At 32.0% G+C, this 19954-nt stretch overlaps 1 protein-coding gene across 4 annotated transcripts in view; it reads left to right on the top strand.

Moving 5' to 3' along the window:
• LOC143045353 (uncharacterized) overlaps nt 1–19954 on the top strand; it is a 127715-nt gene that overhangs the window by 23483 nt on the left and 84278 nt on the right. For all 4 annotated transcript variants that reach the window (XR_012968936.1, XM_076217808.1, XM_076217806.1 and 1 more), the window contains exons 7-8: nt 6120–6250; nt 12941–13139. Coding sequence is in view for 3 of the 4 variants with exons in the window: in XM_076217808.1 (XP_076073923.1) it covers nt 6120–6250; nt 12941–13139 (330 nt within the window). In the remaining variant the exon portion in view is untranslated. The remainder of the gene's footprint in view (nt 1–6119; nt 6251–12940; nt 13140–19954) is intronic.

The following is a 19954-nucleotide window of genomic DNA, read 5'->3' as shown; positions in this document are numbered from 1 at the left end:
ATTAGCACATTCATTACCCTACTGAGTTTTTAAGGAATCAAAAGATACCGGCTCAGTTTGTCAAAAACATGTTAACACGCTCGTTGGTCATTTATCTGTGCTACTACCATGGGGTTAATTAACAGATACTTGTTTATTTTGCGGCATCACAGTATTAACATTTGAGGTCAATTTCCTATCACTTTAATTGGACAATTTTATTAGCGAATCGTTGAATTTGTAAGACTCGTCCAATCAATGCCAATGTGACAATAGCTCCAACCCATTTCCTTCGGTGCGAAGCTATAGATAGAACGGCGGACCAGTTTAAGTATAACAAATGAGTTACATTCCTCTCTCAAAATTTGCATATTTTATTAAAGATTAAGACTGATTGTGATTTGCTCATTTACAATCCAAGGTGGCATAAGACACCCAATCTATCTTTAGGCATTTATTTTATGTAAAGATTATTGCTGACATTTTTTTTTATAATTCTTTTATTCGAATTAATGAATAGCTTTAATGAGTTAAATTGGCTTCAAATATACATTTTTTTTCATCTTCAATCATCATAAGAGTTATCTCCTATATTGTAATATTGTATAGTTAGATAATCAGGCCCATGTTTAATTGATATTGCTATAATTTACTTAAGTAACCACTAATAAAAAAAATCACCAAGAATAACACTTTTTTTTTCACACAGCAGACACTCATGAAGGCAAAATAATTATTTGGAAATGTGCACATAAAAATCTCCACTTTTCTTTTACAGGAATCTTGATTAAAGGAAAAATAGCAGTTTGGGAACTATCATGACTATAATATAGTCTTTAAAGATTTGTTTTACTTTTGCATGTCAAAAAGATAAATGTTTTTCTTTTGATAAAAGTGGAAAGAGCCATACAATTTGGGTCTATTCTGGTTCAACCACAAAAGATGGGCTATACATGTCGTCGCTGGGCTTCTAAAATGTCGTATATGACTTTTTTGGCTAAAAATACTTTTTGACACCAATGGTCTGGGAGGGAGAAAACCTTTGGTATTACAAAATACCATGCAGTTAGACCAATCAAAATGTATGAAATAAGACATATTACAAAATTGCCAATGTCAGTTGTTTGTAAAGTTTGCTTCCAAAATGTTGTATGAAAACTTGAAAATCGTTGTAGAATGGCTTTGGGAAAAAAAATAATTGTACACTTCTTTAGTTCTTGGATAATCCAGAAATGTCAAAGTTTTTATTTCACTCTATTTACTAAAATGTGCAAGTTCACATACGACATTTTGGAAGCATGCATTTTGCCAAAATTTTCAAAGCCTGTTTGTGAGATATTTTTTTCTTGAAAAATTTGTAATTTACAACATTTTAGAAGCCCAGCGACGATGTATTAATAAGACTTGTTATTTTCTAGAAGCCTTTTTCAGAAAATTGGGATAAAAAAAGGAATATATTTATAAAATTACAAAAAAAAAATTCGAAACTATTTATTTAGCATTATCAAATTAGAAAAAGGATAGTGATGCATTATAGTACAATGTGATAAGTTGACATAGTGTTGATCAGTTTATCATACTAGATTGTAAGTATCCGTCATAGTCTAACACCTTGTCTGGTCACTAGGTTACAGGTTTCACTGTAAACATTTCCTCATTCTGTAGATAGGTTCATGTTTACTCAGCACTCTAGTTGAACCATAAAAGATTCAGCCTATAACCAGATAACTGAGATTCAAACATCAGGGTTAACTTACCAGTTGTTGACTACAGTGCTGTGTTTTCTCTCTTGAACTTTAAAATGTATATAACACTAGGTGCTATAACACCAAAACATGGTACATCACATACCGTTTCATGTTGAAAAGGGTCAACAAAAATATTTCTGTAAATTTGACAGTTGTAGGAAATAAACCCAGCATTGCAATTCATGTTTAACAACCAAGAATGAATCAATATTTCTTTGTGTATGTCTAGTTTTCTGAAAACTAATATTTGTAAACACAAAACTGTAATAATTTAGATTAGAAGTGCACAGTCATAGACTTTTTAAATAAAATAATCTTTAATGAAAAAATATAAGTCTACGAAATGTTTATTATTGGACAAAATTCTTCCTTGAGATTACATTATATGTCTGTCCCATTATTAGATCCTATGGTATCCAATTGGATAGGTATAAAATATTGAACTGTATGGGGCCTATTTACTTCCTTCATCCTCAATCATACTTTTAACTGTTTTGGACTGTATAGTAAAACCATATAATAAGTTAAATTATAAGTCTACCCCCCACAAAATTTTTAACTCTTATGACAGAAGTTCCTATTTCTTGGAATATTAAAATGATTCTTGACATGAAAGGTTTATTTTTATAACAAGGATGTATCTTAATCGGAGATTAAATCTATAATTTGAAGGATCACTGTCTTGGTTATATCAACAATAGGTTAAAAACGTGTATGCTCATACATAATCTTACAATTTATTTTACTTTTTACAAATAAAAGTCTTTATATGTATATTTTCTAAAGTTCTGCCTGAGATATAAGACCAATCATAATAATTGTCAAATTAAAAACATTTTAAAAATCATAAAATTGTAGATTTTTGACATTTATAATGAAAAAAAAAACCCAAAATGTCAAAAATCCTTCCAGGAAATGTTATTAAGACAACATATGAAATATTAAAAAGCTGTTAAAATGTTATTAGGTGATATTTACAGGAAAACCATTTATATGAACTATTTAAAATGTTTTTAAAATGTTTTATGTTATATAGATGTACTTATATATGATTTTTTTTTAGAAGAACGACCCAAAGGACCAGCAAAACCTTAAATCATTATTATGCATCTTATGTTAGGCTTTGTAAACAGTTTATAGGGCAAGTGGGAACCATACTAAACAAGAATCATCCCAAGAATGTAAACTTTAAAAATTATATGTAATGTTCTTGCCAATCAACTCAAAATTACTATAACTTAAGTACATATTGGTTATAATCAATTAATTATATAACATCCTGTAAAAGGCCATTTATGAATAGAAGGAAATGTGGGGTAAACATCAAAGAGGCAGCAACCTATTAAACAACAAAAAACAATCTAGAGGATCAAAATTGGGAAAATGATACAATTATATTCCCCTTTATTTGTTATGGCAGTAACCCAAACCAGCATAATCATTGCTTCTGTCCTTACATAACCCAAACCAGCATTAATCATTGCTTCTGTCCTTATATAACCCAAACCAGCATTAATCATTGCCTCTACCCTAATTTATAAAAGAAAAACTTAATGAGAATAATGAAAAAAAGGATGTAAAGGGCCATTAACTACTAAACCTAAATGCAACAACAGTGGCGGATCCTGAACTCATCATAAAGGGGGAGGGGGACGCTGACTGATCTAAGGAAGGGGATATATAATCAACCAAATTTTCCAACAAAAGGGTGGGCCCCGGGTAGTCCAGTCAACCAACCAAGATGGCCGCCACGGCTAAAAATAGAACATAGGGGTAAAATGCAGTTTTTGGCTTATAACTCAAAAACCAAAGCATTTAGAGCAAATCTGACGTGGGGTAAAAATGTTTATCAGGTCAAGATCTATCTGCCCTGAAATTTTCAGATGAATCGGTCAATCGGTTGTTGGGTTGCTGCCCCTGAATTGGTAATTTTGAAGAAATTTTGCTGTTTTTGGTTATTATCTTGAATATTATTATAGATAGAGATAAACTGTAAACAGCAATAATGTTCAGCAAAGTAAGATCTACAAATAAGTCAACATGACCAAAATGGTCAGTTGACCCGTTTAGGAGTTATTGCCCTTTATAGTCAATTTTTAACCATTTTTCGTAAATTAAAGTAATCTTTTACAAAAATCTTCTCCTCTGAAACTACTTGGCCAAATTAATCCAAACTTGGCCACAATCATCTTTGGGGTATCTAGTTTAAAAAATGTGTGGCGTGACCTGGTCAACCAACCAAGATGGCCGCCACCGCTAAAAATAGAACATAGGGGTAAAATGCAGTTTTTGGCTTATAACTCAAAAACCAAAGCATTTTGAGGAAATCTGACAGGGGATAAAAATGTTTATCAGGTCAAGAACTATCTGCCCTGACATTTTCAGATGAATCGGTCAATCGGTTGTTGGGTTGCTGCCCCTGAATTGGTAATTTTGAAGAAATTTTGCTGTTTTTGGTTATTATCTTGAATATTATTATAGTTAGAGATAAACTGTAAACAGCAATAATGTTCAGCAAAGTAAGATCTACAAATAAGTCAACATGACCTAAATGGTCAATTGACCCCTTAAGGAGTTATTGCCCTTTATAGTCAATTTTTAACAATTTTCATTAATTTGGTAAATTTATGTAAATTTTTACCAAATATAGTTCTCTGTTACTAATGGGCAAAGTTCATGATAGATATAATTGTAAGAAGCAAAATCGTTCAGTAAAGTAAGAACTTCAAACACATCACCATCACCAAAATACAATTTTGTCATGAATCCATTTGTGTCCTTTGTTTAATATGCACATAGACCAAGGTGAGCGACACAGGCTCTTTAGAGCCTCTAGTTTTTCTGTATACCTTGAACATACATATACTACGAATAAAGAGTATTTTCTGTCTGATATCATTTTCAAGTTAACTATCCACGGCGGTCACAGAGTTTATTAGATAGAGATGGTCTGTATAATATATCAATGACCGCCGTGGATCGATTATTAAACTGAGAATTAAAAAGTAAAAACAAAATACACTTTATAGTAATGACTGAGAGGGGGGGAGGGGCAGGACCTTTTCAGGACGTCGGGATCAGGTGCTTTTAAGATCGGAATTTCGGGATGACAGGATATTTAATTCTTTTTAAATTCGGGACCTCGGGGTTTCATGTTTGTACATGTAAGCCCGGGATATCGGGATCAGGAACCCAACGACACCACCACCCCCCTTTATGAATGGTCATAATATACAGTTAAGCGCTAAAATTAATATTATTATTCATGTGTTATCAAAATTAATAGAGAACATTTTTTGGGGGGAAAAGGAGGAGCTGGGCTAGAAAAACAATTGTCCTGTCCCAAAGTACCTATGACTTTTGATACCTTTTCTGAAATTCTCCAGTTCCTTCATTGATTACAAAAAAAAAGATGTGGTATGATTGCCAATGAGACAGCTCTCCATAAGAGACCAAAATGACACCGAAATTAACAACTATAGGTCACCTTACGGCCTTCAACAATGAGCAAAGTCAATACCCATAGTCAGATATAAAAGGCCACGAAATGACAATGTAAAACAATTCAAATGAGAAAACTAACGGCCTTATGTGTGTACAAAAAACAAATATATAACACATAAACAAACGACAACCACAGAATTACAGGCTCCTGCCTTGAATGTTCATAATATACTAAATGTATGTTCATAATGAAAAAAATAGAAAACCAAAAATTGGGAATTTTGGAAATAGGAGGAGGGATACAAAAAACTTTTTCCTGTCCCCAAGTACCTATGACTTTTGATACTTTTCCTAAAATTCTCAAGTCATTAAATATTTTACAAAATTCTTCCTACAACACTTTACATACATGGTTGTACTTTCAACCACGCTCTGAATGCCCGCGATTTCGCGGGTGTGTTCTAGTAATGTTAATAGGAAGAGGTAATTATTGATAGTTATACAGTCTAATAACTAATGCACCTACTTACTGGTAAAGGGTTTTGTAGTACTAGTGTTACATAAAAGTACACATTTAAGAGTTATAGAATAGTTATAGAATATATTTTTTCCCATCTTATATTTACACTTTTTTCATTACTATCAGTGGTGTGAACTAGATCAGTAACAGTTTCAAAAGTAACTGCATAGCATATTTTATGTGAAATTATGTCCCCAACAGTGTATATAGTTTGACCCATTTTGTTATTTTGAAGGGAAAAAAATAGTTGTAGAGTCTTCGATGTGCTTTCAAATATTGCAAGATTTCCATGTTCTTGCACCTGAAAACAGATTGAAAGTGAGTTTAGTTGTAGACCTAATTTTTTAAGATCTATAGATGCAACATTTCAGGAAATTGTATTCGTAAGGATTTTACAATTTCTATAAAAGTTTTGATTTTATTTTCAGGTAGCTGTGGGGGTCACCTTCAGGGAATATTACAGACATTCCATTCACCTCATTATCCTCAAACATATCCTAAATATTCATCATGTATATGGAGGCTAGAAACTCCCGTAGGAACTAGAGTTCATTTAAAGGTGAGTAGATACTTGGCTAAAAAATTTTATTACATAGCCCTTTTAATGTAAAAAAATGTGTCCTCAAAAGTTTGAAATGAAACAATGATTTATAGCCATTATAAATGTCTTTCGAAAATGAGCTGCTGGATTTTCTTTGTTTGTAGAAACACTGACAGGTGGGTAACACTTTACACAAGTTTAAAATGTCCTACCATTTGAACATTATACTTTAAATTATATATATGGTATTTCCAGTGACTAGATATATCCACTTTCTGTAGCTGTATTAGTACATGTAGAATCCTATTTAGACTTTCATACACTTTACCAGATTAATTTTATAAGAAGTCTTTATATTTATTAGGAATATGTGTATCAAAATCAAATAAATTGTACCAATATTATTTCTTATTGACAAGTAAAGATACAGAATGTAATTTTGACCCAGTCACACTGTATTTTAGTAAACAAAATTACTGAAAACAAGTTTCCAGAGCTTTTGTGACACATAGAAGTACACTGACTACTTCAGAATAATCAAAACATACAAAAAAATCTTGATGTTTGCTTGAGGAGGCTTATAGTACTATACATAAGAAACCTCATGCAATTGCCTGTTTGATAGTGTGTGGCTCATCATAGTATTGTCATAATTAATGATCTGCAGGAATATTACAATATAAACATATCAAGAGCAACTTCATGTGCAACTTAGTCCTCAAAATTGTTTTAGGGAGAGATGGAATTGTTCTTACTTTAGTAAACATACTCAAGTTAATGAATATGATTATTGATTAAAATTGTTGGTTGTGTTTTAATCATAATTTACATTAGAATAATTCATTATTTTAAGGCAACATCTAAAGCTTATTTTTACACCCTATTTTACATCTTTAGAATTTTTTTCTCACTAGGTACATATATAAAATGTGTCAGTTTGAAACATATACATGTTATTTGGCATGGTAAGGTTCTATCAGTTCTTCATTTCCATCTTTCTATCTCTTTTGTTGGTTTATTGACATCAACTGAGCAGTCGATCAGCTGCTTTAGTTTAATTATAAAAATTATAGGTTCCTTTATCAAACTGATGATATTTTGTTTAGTCAGAAGTCCAGTACATGAGTATGGCTGCCAAAGATAAAACCTCTAAAAAGCTATGCAAACAGCTTCTTAGAACATTTACAAAAGTTTATTCTTATTGTGCAGTTATTATAAAATTATGCACCTACTTTTCCTATTGTGAGATTCTTATATTGTCCAGATCCACACTTGTGCGATTTTTTGGAAAATGACGCAGTCATTGTTCCATTACTGGCGACCTGAACTTCATTACATTTCTCTGCCTACCGCGCTTGGTTTCGTATTTACTATTTTCTATACAAACTGGAATTTGCTTGTGTTATCATTATGCATGAGAGGTCATTGTGTAGTAATCAGCCAGGAACCAGTTTACAAACTAACTGGTTTCTGCTTGTATTCCACTACACTCGAACAAAGTGTTGTAGTTTGACGGGAACCAGTTTAGAATTTGTAAACTACAAAACGTAATCGGTTATTGTTCATTCCGTTTTGGTGTTTCATACCGACTTTAATGGTTTAAATAAGCTTAAGACCCTTCAAACATTAATGTGATAGGTATATTAAAGACTGTTTTACAAAAGGATGGAACTGTTTTGCTTTCAAAGTCGTACTATAGTGATATCTGTTATGTACGGATTTCCACTTTCACCGGTTAATTTCTTCTTTTACACGTGCTTTTGAAACTTCCTGTTTAAACATCGCAAGTTTTAAAATTGTTTTTTGAGTGAATTTAACTTATTTTAACAATCATGAAGCGTTCCAGAATCATTTTCTAGCAGTTTTTTCTTCTCTTTGATGATGGAAAATAGGTTTTTCTCAAGAAAATACCGCAAACGATCGCAGAGGAATTGAAACGTACAAGTCAAGTCGGCACCTTGTTAAGTTGGCATCTAGTCAAATCGGCACCTATTTGACGTCAATTCGGCATCCATTGATATTTGTTATAATATTTTCTATTCAATTAATTAATAATTGTTACCAAGTACATAGTGAATATGTTGTTGTGTATAAAGGTAAACAACGAAGCCCTTACCCAAGCTGTTGTTTTAACAATTAGACAATTATTAAAATAAAATGGAAAACTAGGAGTCCCTTTCAATAAATCAAACTTATATGCCAAATAATAAGCAAATTTAAGGTGGTTTTTTTCAGTAAAGTTTAAAAAGCATTAAACAAACAATCCTGTGAAATGCTCAACTGGTTTAAATAATGCATAAACATATCCAATACCTCATGTATTAGTCCAAATAATTATGACGTCTGGCAAGGCTATTTTATTTTTTTTCTGTGATGTCTTCCTATGAAGTTCGTAGGAAGGCGTCCCAGAAAAAAATTAACATAGCCTTGCGGTCAAAGAAAGGTGTCCCAGAATAAAATTAAAAAAGCCTTGCCAGACGTAATAATTATTTTGACTACTCATATATATATCATTAAAAATGCACCAAAAAAGTCATTAAGTTGAGAAAAATAAATATATACAAAATGTACATGAACACCCAAAAATGTGAAAGTTAGTATTTAACTCTTTTTGCTTAAATACTGAAAAAAATTCTGGCAACCCCTTACTTATTTTTTACTCTTTTTGCTTAAAATACTGTTAAAATTTATATTTAACATGGGTGACGAATTGACTAAATCAGGTGTCGATTTAACCAGGTGCTGATTTGTCCAGGTGCCAATTTAACCAGGTGCCGGTTTGACTAGAATTCTTTGACAAATGTTTGAAATTACCTGAGTTTCATTAGACCTTTGATAACAGTAACAAAAAGATTATTTACTTAATATTTTGTGGGAGAATGGGGTTCAGACTATGTGGTATCAGGTCTGTTCGCGCCCAATACACTTTCGCACCCTACACGTTCGCACCTCGCAAGTTCGCACCCAAGGTCCGTTTGCACTCTACTCATTCGCGCCCAATTTTAATTCAAATTCAAGTTGAATAATTGGAAAATCATGATTGTTGTTTTAAATTGCTTTGGTGTAAATACTGAATGTATTTATAGCTTGGTATGAGTAAAACATTGAAGATTTTTAAGGAAAAACACAAAAGATAATTGTTTTTAACAGCTTGGTCCCTTTGATCTGAAACAACGAAACAATAAAATATAGGAACCAAAATATAGCAATCCACTATTATAACCAAAACATGATAAAATCTATTCAACACACAGAAAAAAACATAGTCAGAATCTCACTTCATTTTGAAAGAAGTCAATGAAACAAAGTTATAGCAATACACTAACAAAACATGATTAAGAGTTATTCAACACAAAATAAAACGTTGACAAATACCACTTTATTTAGAAAGGATTATTATAATTTTTAACAATACGCTATCTAAAACATGATTAAGATTTATTCAACACAAAAAAAAAATGCTGTCTCACTTTATTTTGAGACAATGACAACAATTATACTTATAAGAAAACACTTGCTTACAGAGTTATTAAACACAAAACCAATTAAGATTGGGTGCGAACATGTAGGGTGTGAAAGTGAAAGGGGCGAACATGAGTGGGCGCGAACGGACCCGGATTCAGACTATGTACCAGTGAGAAATATACAAGCCTTTCTACGGTATTTATTTGTACAATTCAGGTAGTCTTGACCTATTCATTTGTCTTAAAAAACAGCCAGTTGTCACCTTCACTTCACACACACACACATATACGAATATCAATTATATGCTTACGAGACATGTTGCATTGTTAAACTAATTACGGTATGTGAAAATCAAGACTTGCATAAAAACTATCCCAATATTAGAGACAGTGGCGTCATTTTTCTTCAGAGCTTTCAGCTCTTTGATTTTTTAACAATGTGAAATAAAAGATGGCCACCAAAGCAGAAAGTAAACCATATGATTTGTACCATGTAGATAATTTGATATTTTCCCTTGTAAACATATACATAGGGCAGATTTGTTATATGCAGAATTCAAGATCATGGTGCCAATTTGAAATTAAGCATATCTGCCAATGTGGAATATAGTGCTACATAGGACCTTTTTAGCTCACCTGGCCCGAAGGGCCAAGTGAGCTATTCCCATCACTTTGCGTCCGGCGTCCGTCGTCGTCGTCCGTCGTCGTCCGTCGTCGTTAACTTTTACAAAAATCTTCTCCTCTGAAACTACTGGGCCAAATTGAACCAAACTTGGCCACAATCATCATTGGGGTATCTAGTTTAAAAAATGTGTGGCGTGACCCGGTCAACCAACCAAGATGGCCGCCACGGCTAAAAATAGAACATAGGGGTAAAATGCAGTTTTTGGCTTATAACTCAAAAACCAAAGCATTTAGAGGAAATCTGACAGAGTTAAATATGTTTATCAGGTCAAGATCTATCTGCCCTGAAATTTTCAGATGAATCGGTCAACCCGTTGTTGGGTTGCTGCCTCTGAATTGGTCATTTTGAGGAAATTTTGCTGTTTTTGGTTATTATCTTGAATATTATTATAGATAGAGATAAACTGTAAACAGCAATAATGTTCGGCAAAGTTAGATTTACAAATAAGTCAACATGACCGAAATGGTCAGTTGACCCCTTTAGGAGTTATTGCCCTTTATAGTCAATTTTTAACCATTTTTCATAAATCTAAGTAATCTTTTACAAAAATCTTCTCCTCTGAAACTACTGGGCCAAATTAATCCAAACTTGGCCACAATCATCTTTAGGGTATCTAGTTTAAAAAATGTGTGGCGTGACCCGGTCAACCAACCAAGATGGCCGCCACGGCTAAAAATAGAACATAGGGGTAAAATGCAGTTTTTGGCTTATAACTCAAAAACCAAAGCATTTAGAGGAAATCTGATGGGGGTAAAAATGTTTATCAGGTCAAGATCTATCTGCCCTGAAATTTTCAGATGAATCGGTCAACCTGTTGTTGGGTTGCTGCCCCTGAATTGGTAATTTTGAGGAAATTTTGCCGTTTTTGGTTATTATCTTGAATATTATTATAGATAGAGATAAACTGTAAACAGCAATAATGTTCAGCAAAGTTAGATTTACAAATAAGTCAACATGACCGAAATGGTCAGTTGACCCCTTAAGGAGTTATTGCCCTTTATAGTCAATTTTTAACTATTTTTCATAAATCTAAGTAATCTTTTACAAAACTCTTCTCCTCTGAAACTAATGGGCCAAATTAATCCAAAGTTGGCCACAATCATCTTTGGGGTATCTAGTTTTAAAAATGTGTGGCGTGACCCGGTCAACCAACCAAGATGGCCGCCACGGCTAAAAATAGAACATAGGGGTAAAATGCAGTTTTTGGCTTATAACTCAAAAACCAAAACATTTAGAGGAAATCTGACGGAGTAAAAATGTTTATCAGGTCAAGATCTATCTGCCCTGAAATTTTCAGATGAATCGGTCAACCTGTTGTTGGATTGCTGCCCCTGAATTGGTCATTTTGAGGAAATTTTGCCGTTTTTGGTTATTATCTTGAATATTATTATAGATAGAGATAAACTGTAAACAGCAATAATGTTCATCAAAGTAAGATTTACAAATAAGTCAACATGACCGAAATGGTCAGTTGACCCCTTTAGGAGTTATTGCCCTTTATAGTCAATTTTTAACCATTTTTCGTAAATCTTAGTTATCTTTTACAAAAATCTTCTCCTCTGAAACTACTGGGCCAAATTATTTCAAACTTGGCCACAATCATCTTTGAGGTACTTTGTTTGAAAAATGTGTCCGATGACCTGGCCATCCAACCAAGATGGCCACCACGGCTAAAAATAGAACAGGGGTAAAATGTAGTTTTTTGCTTACAACTCTGAAACCAAATCATTTAGAGGAAATCTGACAAGGAGTTAAATTGTTAATCAAGTCAATATATATCTGCCCTGAAATATTCAAATGAATTGGACAACCGGTTGTTGGGTTGCTGCCCTCCAATTGGTAATTTTTTAAAGAAATTTTGCTGTTTTTGGTTATTATCTTGAATACTATTATAGATAGCGATAAACTGTAAACAGCGATAATGTTCATCAAAGTAAGATCTACAAATAAGTCCACATGACCTAAATGGTCAATTGACCCCTTAAGGAGTTATTGCCCTTTATAGTCAATTTTTAACAATTTTCATTAATTTGGTAAATTTATGTAAATTTTTACCAAATATTTTTCTCTGTTACTAATGGGCAAAGTTCATTATAGATATAATTGTAAGAAGCAAGAATGTTCAGTAAAGTAAGAACTTCAAACACATCACCATCACCAAAATACAATTTTGTCATGAATCCATTTGTGTCCTTTGTTTAATATGCACATAGACCAAGGTGAGCGACACAGGCTCTTTAGAGCCTCTAGTTTTTTCTGCATGTAAACAGCCTCTTAGAATTGTTTGTCAGTGATTACTGTTGTTTAAGGAAATAACCACTGTCAGAAACAAATTCATCTTTAAATTTTAATTATCTAGCAGCACAAAACATTAAACAACAGATATACATACAAATGCATTTTCACACTGTCTGTAACCATTATAGATCAATGACTTGGGAATAGCATTATGAGTTCATTGTTTTTAGAATGACACACATATTTCAGACAAATAGATTCAATTAGTACAGAATGTAGAATGATGAATTATATTAAATGGTATGCTTTATTTTATTTCAGTTTGAATCATTTGCAGTAGAAACATTGTATGATAAAGTCATAATTCATGATGGCAGCTCGGAGAAGGATCCGCTGGTCGGGACTTATTCTGGAACTGACAAACCAAGTGTGCCATATTCATCGTCCAATTTTTATCTAGTCATATTTCAATCAGACCAGGACAATCAAATGTCTGGATTTAATGCATCATTTTCTGCAGGTAGGTATCAAAAAAGATAATGGCATGAAAAGTTATTACAGTGAAACCTGTGTTGTTTGACAAACTAGGGGAGTAGAAGAAAAATGTTTGATTAAGCAGGTTAAGTCAGAATCCTCAGGTTTTTTCTGCAAGGATAGACATATTTTGGGACCAGTGAAATGTACTGGTTAAAGCATGTTGTTGGAACACTCAGGTGTCGGTGAGGCAGGTTACACTGTAGTTTGTTAACACCTTATATGGTTATATGCTTTCCTTCATATATTTTTCAGTCCTAAATACCATTTGATTAACATTTCATATCTATTATGCTATTTGTTTTCCTTATTTGTTTCAAGAAAATTGAAATGTTTTCTTTCACCTATATCTTAACCTGATCACAAGTGTGAACATATTTTACTGAAACAAGGAAATAATGTTAAAAACAATACCATTAAATACCTTTGTATGGGGTCTATATGGTCTTTGTTTGTCATTGTTATCTTTAACTGCTGTTTTAAATAGCACGATATTTGTTCTGACTCTCTATGCTGAATGTTGTTGATCATAACACATTATCCAGTACCAACTTTTTTATAGGTTTGCATGTTAAAATTATACAAATATCATTTACAGAATTGTTCTGCGTATGACAAAAACACCTTTGGCAGAGTAGCTGAAGTTGAAAGTATAGAAGTTTTATATTCTTTATCAGACTGAGTCTTGGGTTAGTGGGTGATGCACGCAAAACACCCTGTCTTAATCTGAGTTAAACTATTTCCTTGCATTTTTTCTCTTGTATGCTTTTTACATGAATTTAAGATATTATGACAGTTGTTTTCTTTTTGTTTCATTGGTTGGTTATGTTTCTCTCTATTTATGGAGTTTGGATCTTTTATTATACTTTCTTAAGCAATACAAAATAACTGTAGCCTGTTATTTGTATTCTTTTCTTATAACAAACTGTAGGGTTAAACTACCAAAATGTGTAGCATGCTGTTTAGTAACCCCATATACATGTACAACATACATCATTTACAGTCTTGTTAGAAATGAATAATGATGGGCTGTCCTCATTTCCAATGTTCTTTCTTGTGTTGCCCTTACTTTTTCTCAGCTGTATCTTTCCTTGTCATTTCCCAACTCTTCTGTTTTCAATCTTTTTCACTGTAATCTTCATTTCAAATTTGCTTGTTTTTTACGCTTTTTGCATTTTTTTTTCATTTTTGCACCATAAACTATTCTCCCTTTAATTACCTGTTTTTTCGTACATTTGTTAGGTCAAAGAACCATATCCATCTACCCTAAAGAGAGGGTCTCTTTGGGTCTAAGTGTGATGTGGGGTTGCCGAATTTTTGTCTGCTTCACACATGAAAGTCAAATTATTGTGCCGTGAAAAAGGGGAAATGAAGTCTAGCGGGACACAGGAAAATCTGACAAAACAGTAAGCCTGATCCATGATCCGAACCCCCCAATGAGACCCCCTAGAGAATATGAGAGGAGATAGTCTCTTAACAAGTTGATTTACTTTTCGGTTGATGTTTTATGAGTTTAGTGAAAGCTTTGAAAGATTCTAATATGACAAATGATCTAACTATATCAGGGTGTGACTGACTTCATGCAATCTGCTGTGTACCTGACAAAATAATTAACAACATTAGCGCTAGAATTCTCTTTATGTTATGTCAGAAAAATCAAAGGTAAAACTTTTGATTCCATAATAAATGAAAAATTAAATTGAAGATAAACAGCATGTGTGGTAAGATGCTATGCTGCAACTGCTGGGTTTATAATAAATATTGTATATTAAATCGTAATAATATGAAATGGATATCATCATATATAATTAAAAAAATATGAAACAAAGTGAAAACTGTTTTAAGGCTAAAAAACTAAAGTTTGAAATGAATAACTTTTGATATGACATTTAGTTTGTTGAAACAGTTTAATTAAGAATTAAAATGATTGCAAAGTTTTTTAATTAAAATTGATAATTGTGAGATTTCAAAATTCTGGTCTCTTTGATTTTAATGTAAAAGAAAGAAATAAGCTGGAGAGCGATGATAATTGATTGATTTGAATAATTATGTATTTGGTTTACACAACATTAAAAGGGCTTTAATGTGACAAGTACTGTTTTAATGAAAATCTTTATATTTATTCCATATAGCACTTCAAAAATAAAAGATTGGTGAACTGATTCTGTGTACTCTACTAGGAAATTATATTTGTTTTCTGGTTTCAATGTTTGTTGGGTTAATGTCATTGATATCTTAAGACCCTACATCTCCTTGATTTGTTTTGAGTGTGTCTCAGTTATGTAGATTTAATAGTATATGAATTCTCAATTAGAAAAAACCTGTAAAAATGCATTCTGAGTGCTGTTAGAGTTATTCAGTAACAGTCATTTTAAAATCAGGACTTAGAATTAAAAGTCATGCAGGACCTCACAAAGCATATTGACTTTAAACAATAATAAATAGTGAAGAAGATATGATCAAATTTAATTCCCATATAACTTAGTGTTAACACCCAAACAGAACAAAAACAGATTGCAAGTTGAACTTTGTTGTTGATACAATCTTACTAAGCATATACTATTATATATCTTGTCTTTCATCCACCTTCAAAATAAAATTATGAGTAGCTTTTCAAATTTACAGACTTCAAGATAAGGATTACATGACATTTTTCATGCTCTACTTTCAGTTTCGCCTTTGTCAGCTTTCATATTTGTATAACTGTTTGATTTATATACACGAAGACACAGAATATTTGACAAATGCCAAGGTTTTCCTCCATGGAGTAATGAATTGAATTGTACTATAGAAACTTTATATAATAAATTAATGCATTTCTTTAGATGCTATCGCAATTATTATCAAAGAAATAAAAGAAAACAGAAACAGATTAGGGAGGTGCAACATGCATATAGTCAAATAATAAAATATAACTGTCAATTTTTTGCATGGTTGAAAATGCGATATGATGTGTGAAATTCTATGCTGCTGCACATGGTGTTATTCTCAGGGCCACGAGGGGCCATGTTACACACTATCACCGAGTGCAGAGAGTAGGATGTTTGAGTAGGCAGGTAGAAAAATGTTAACCTTTAGTTAAATTGGTGATGTGCCATTAATTACATGATAATGGTAAAATCTTTAAAATGAAAAAAGTGTATCTAATCTGCAGGTATTGAAGGCAAACAAAATGAGGCTACACTGCTTGTTAAAGTTATATTTATACTGTATTGGAACGTATACAGAAGATGATTGGTACTGTGGTTCCTCTACCTGTATAATGGAAGCATGTTTTTAAAAAGCAAGACACCTTCTGGTTTTATTTGTGTCATTATGATTATGAATTGCTGTCAGATGTCCACCCAACATCTCTTTTTTTTCAATGATAAGAAACAAAGATTTTATGATAGGTTTTAAAACTTAAACATTTTTTCTGAGTTTTTTTGACAGTACAGTACAATACATTTTTGCATTACAGAACTGTGTTGACCAAATAAAGATTCTTCTGTACTCATTGTTCAGAGTTAAAAAAATCTGTCTTATTTGTAGCTTGATCAAAAGTATATCCAGTTGCTACTTGACCTTCACAAGGAAAATTTTCTTCCAAAGGACAATGGCCCCTGAATTTGACAAATTAAAAGCTTTTCTGCTTAGTATAAATTTTGATTTTTGATTTAATATGATTTAATATGATTGAGAGGGAGGAGGGGTTTTTATGAGGTGACAGATTCATGCTGATTATGACAGATGATAATAGCGTTATTCTCTTTTTGTGGTTTTTATACGCCCGTCAAAATTTTGACGGGACGTATTATGGTATACAAATGTCCGGTGTCCGTCCGTCTGTCCGTCTGTCCGTCCGTCCGTCCGTCTGTCCGGCGTAAACATGTCGCACCGTAACTTGAGAACGACTTATCCAAATCTCATGAAACTTAAAATAGTTGTTTCTTATGATGGTCAAATGATCTGTATACTTTTTGGTGAAAATAAGATTTAAACTTTTTGAGTTACGGCACTTTGTAACTAAAACAGGGGTGTGTTTTTTTTCACATGTCGCACCGTATCTCAAAAACGTTTCTTGATTATTGCTTAAAACTTTACACACTTCTTACTTATATTAATCTTAATATCTGTATACTTTTTGGTGATGATTCAAAATTTCATTTTTGAGTTTTTGAGTATTTTATAAAAAAGGGGGAGGGTTTTTTTACATGTCGCGCCGTATCTCAAAAACGATTTATGATTATTGCTTAAAACTTTACACACTTCTTTGTTATATTAATCTAAAGATCTGTATACTTTTTGGTGATGATTAAAAATTTCATTTTTGAGTTATTGAGTATTTTGTAAAAAAAGGGGGAGTTTTTTTTTACATGTCCTGCTGTATCTCAAAAACGATTTATGATTATTGCTGAAAACTTTACACACTTCTTTGTTATATTAATCTAAAGATCTGTATACTTTTTGGTGATGACTCAAAATTTTATTTTTGAGTTATTGAGTATTTTGTAAAAAAGGGGAGGTTTTTTTTTTACATGTCGCACCGTATCTCAAAAACAATTTATGATTATTGCTTGAAACTGTACACACTTCTTTGTTATACTAATTTAAAGATCTGTATACCTTTTGGTTTGATTCAAAATTTTATTTTAGTGATATTTGTAAAAAAAAACAGGGGGGGGGGGGGGTTTCACATGTCCCGCCGTGTCTCAAAAACAATAAATGGTTATTGCTTAAAACCTCCTCAGAAACTATTTATGATTATTGCATAAAACTTCCACACAAGACGTCGGGCGTATCATGCGCTCATGGCGCAGCTGTTTATTGTATGATGATGAAGACTGGATTGAAGCCAATAAATACGAAATATTTTTACGTAGCATTCTTCATGATGTCATTAAAGTAATATTTGGAACTTAAGATGCATGTAAATGTTAGATGTTTGACGTCAATATTGAACTTAGGAATTAAGAAAAAGGGTGGATACTGTGATCAGATATCAAAACAAACCAAAAATAGCATTCTCTGTTTTTTCAATGCCTTTGATTAAATTTTTATCTTCCTGATTGCTTCCTAGTACATGTTGATGTATTGGATTTACAAATTAAAGCTTTAAATCTCAAAATGTTGCAATGATTTTTTGTTTTTCGGTTATTAAATATTATTTAAACTGTGGTTTACCACAAATATTTTCTACGATTTTATTCAATACCAATCTTTTTCACCTTGAAGCAATGTTAAAAGTACATTAATGTGTTTGTATCTACTTCTGCAGAATTCAAAAAAGCTTCCTTGTTATTTAAAGCAATATTTTGCATTAAACATATTTTAATCATTTAAATTTTTAAATACATCAGTATAATTAATGTTTTTACACTTTTTGAGTAGATTTCTCTGTTTCTAGATCCATAAAAACTTTAATGTAAATAGTTGTGAATAATGGTTTCAAAAGTCTTTGACCTCATTAAGGGCGTTAACTGAAATACATGATTTAGGAACTGTATAACAGTACACTTAATTTTAGTGGCCTTAAAGATCTTCTTAAGATATCTACAAAATTTGCATTTATAATTTGGAGAAAATGGATATGTGGTTAATGTCTCATTATATAATTTGAAAATTACATTTGCAACAATTTTTGTTAGGTGTTTTAGGTAGCCAGCCTTTTATAAGGCAAAAATCTGACTCCTATCAGAAACTTGACTTAAAATGGTCTTTTAAATTAGTATTTTGAGTTTGAAACATGTAAAATTGTTTGAAAAAGGTACTTATGTTTTTTTTTTTTAAATATTAGTCTGTAACTAAAGGGATATATTCACTTGGTATACAAAAATCTATCATAAACATCTGAAATTTTGATATAATTTGAAAACAATTAGAAATCACCTATCCATTAATTTCAAATCTTTTAAAAGAGTGTAAGAATTTAGCTAAAAGAAAGCATGATTTTATGAGATTTTAGCACACATTTGATTTCATAAATATAAAGTATAGTTCTAGAATTTATAGATGTGTATAGGCGGATCCAGGGGGGCCTCCCCCTTTCGTGTGAAAAATTTGGTTGATTATATAGGGAATCACTGAAGCATGACTGGAGAGGCCCCCCCCCCCCCCTCTCTTATGAAAAGTTCTGGATCCGCCACTGATGTGTTTTTAATTCTACAAAATATATTGTAAACTAATATTGAATAGTAGCACAATTTAAAATATTTTTTTGCACATAATTGATTTTTCATAAATTGAAAGCAATAAGTCTAAAATACAGGTGCTTTTTCCTTTTTACAATAAAATACATTGTATGAAAAAAAAAAGTGAAATGCCAAGATCATGTATATAAGTAAATCAACATCTAAGAGAACTATAAAAAAAACATTAATTGCTTCGTTGTCATTTATGGATCATCAACAGATCATTAATATTTCTATAAGATCTTTTGATAAAAACATATAATGTGAAAGTATTTATAGCTGAAAGTGAAGATTGATTTTCTTATCTTTAAGAGATAATACCTTTATGAGCTCCTCCCAAAACTTTAACTATATCAGTGTGTCAGAACCTTGTTCATTGTAACCTTTGATAAGCACGTGGCTTGTTTTGACTAATACCAGACCCATGCTAAGTTTCATCAAAAACCCACCTAGCTATTTTTTAAAAATGAAAACTTTAATTGATTGAGGTGTTTTGGTTAATTAGGAAATTTTGAAGACTCCTATCATCTATCTTCTTGAGGAGTCATCTAGCTTGTTTATGGGTGTCTTCGTGGAAAGTTCTCATGAAACTTGAAGTGTTCTATCCTAGAAAGTATATTGATTTAAAGAA

Source organism: Mytilus galloprovincialis, chromosome 9 (genome assembly GCF_965363235.1).
Source record: "Mytilus galloprovincialis chromosome 9, xbMytGall1.hap1.1, whole genome shotgun sequence".
NCBI lineage: Eukaryota > Metazoa > Mollusca > Bivalvia > Mytilida > Mytilidae > Mytilus > Mytilus galloprovincialis.
The sequence above is the reverse complement of the archived record's forward strand: the minus strand, read 5'-3'. Positions and strand labels throughout refer to the sequence as shown.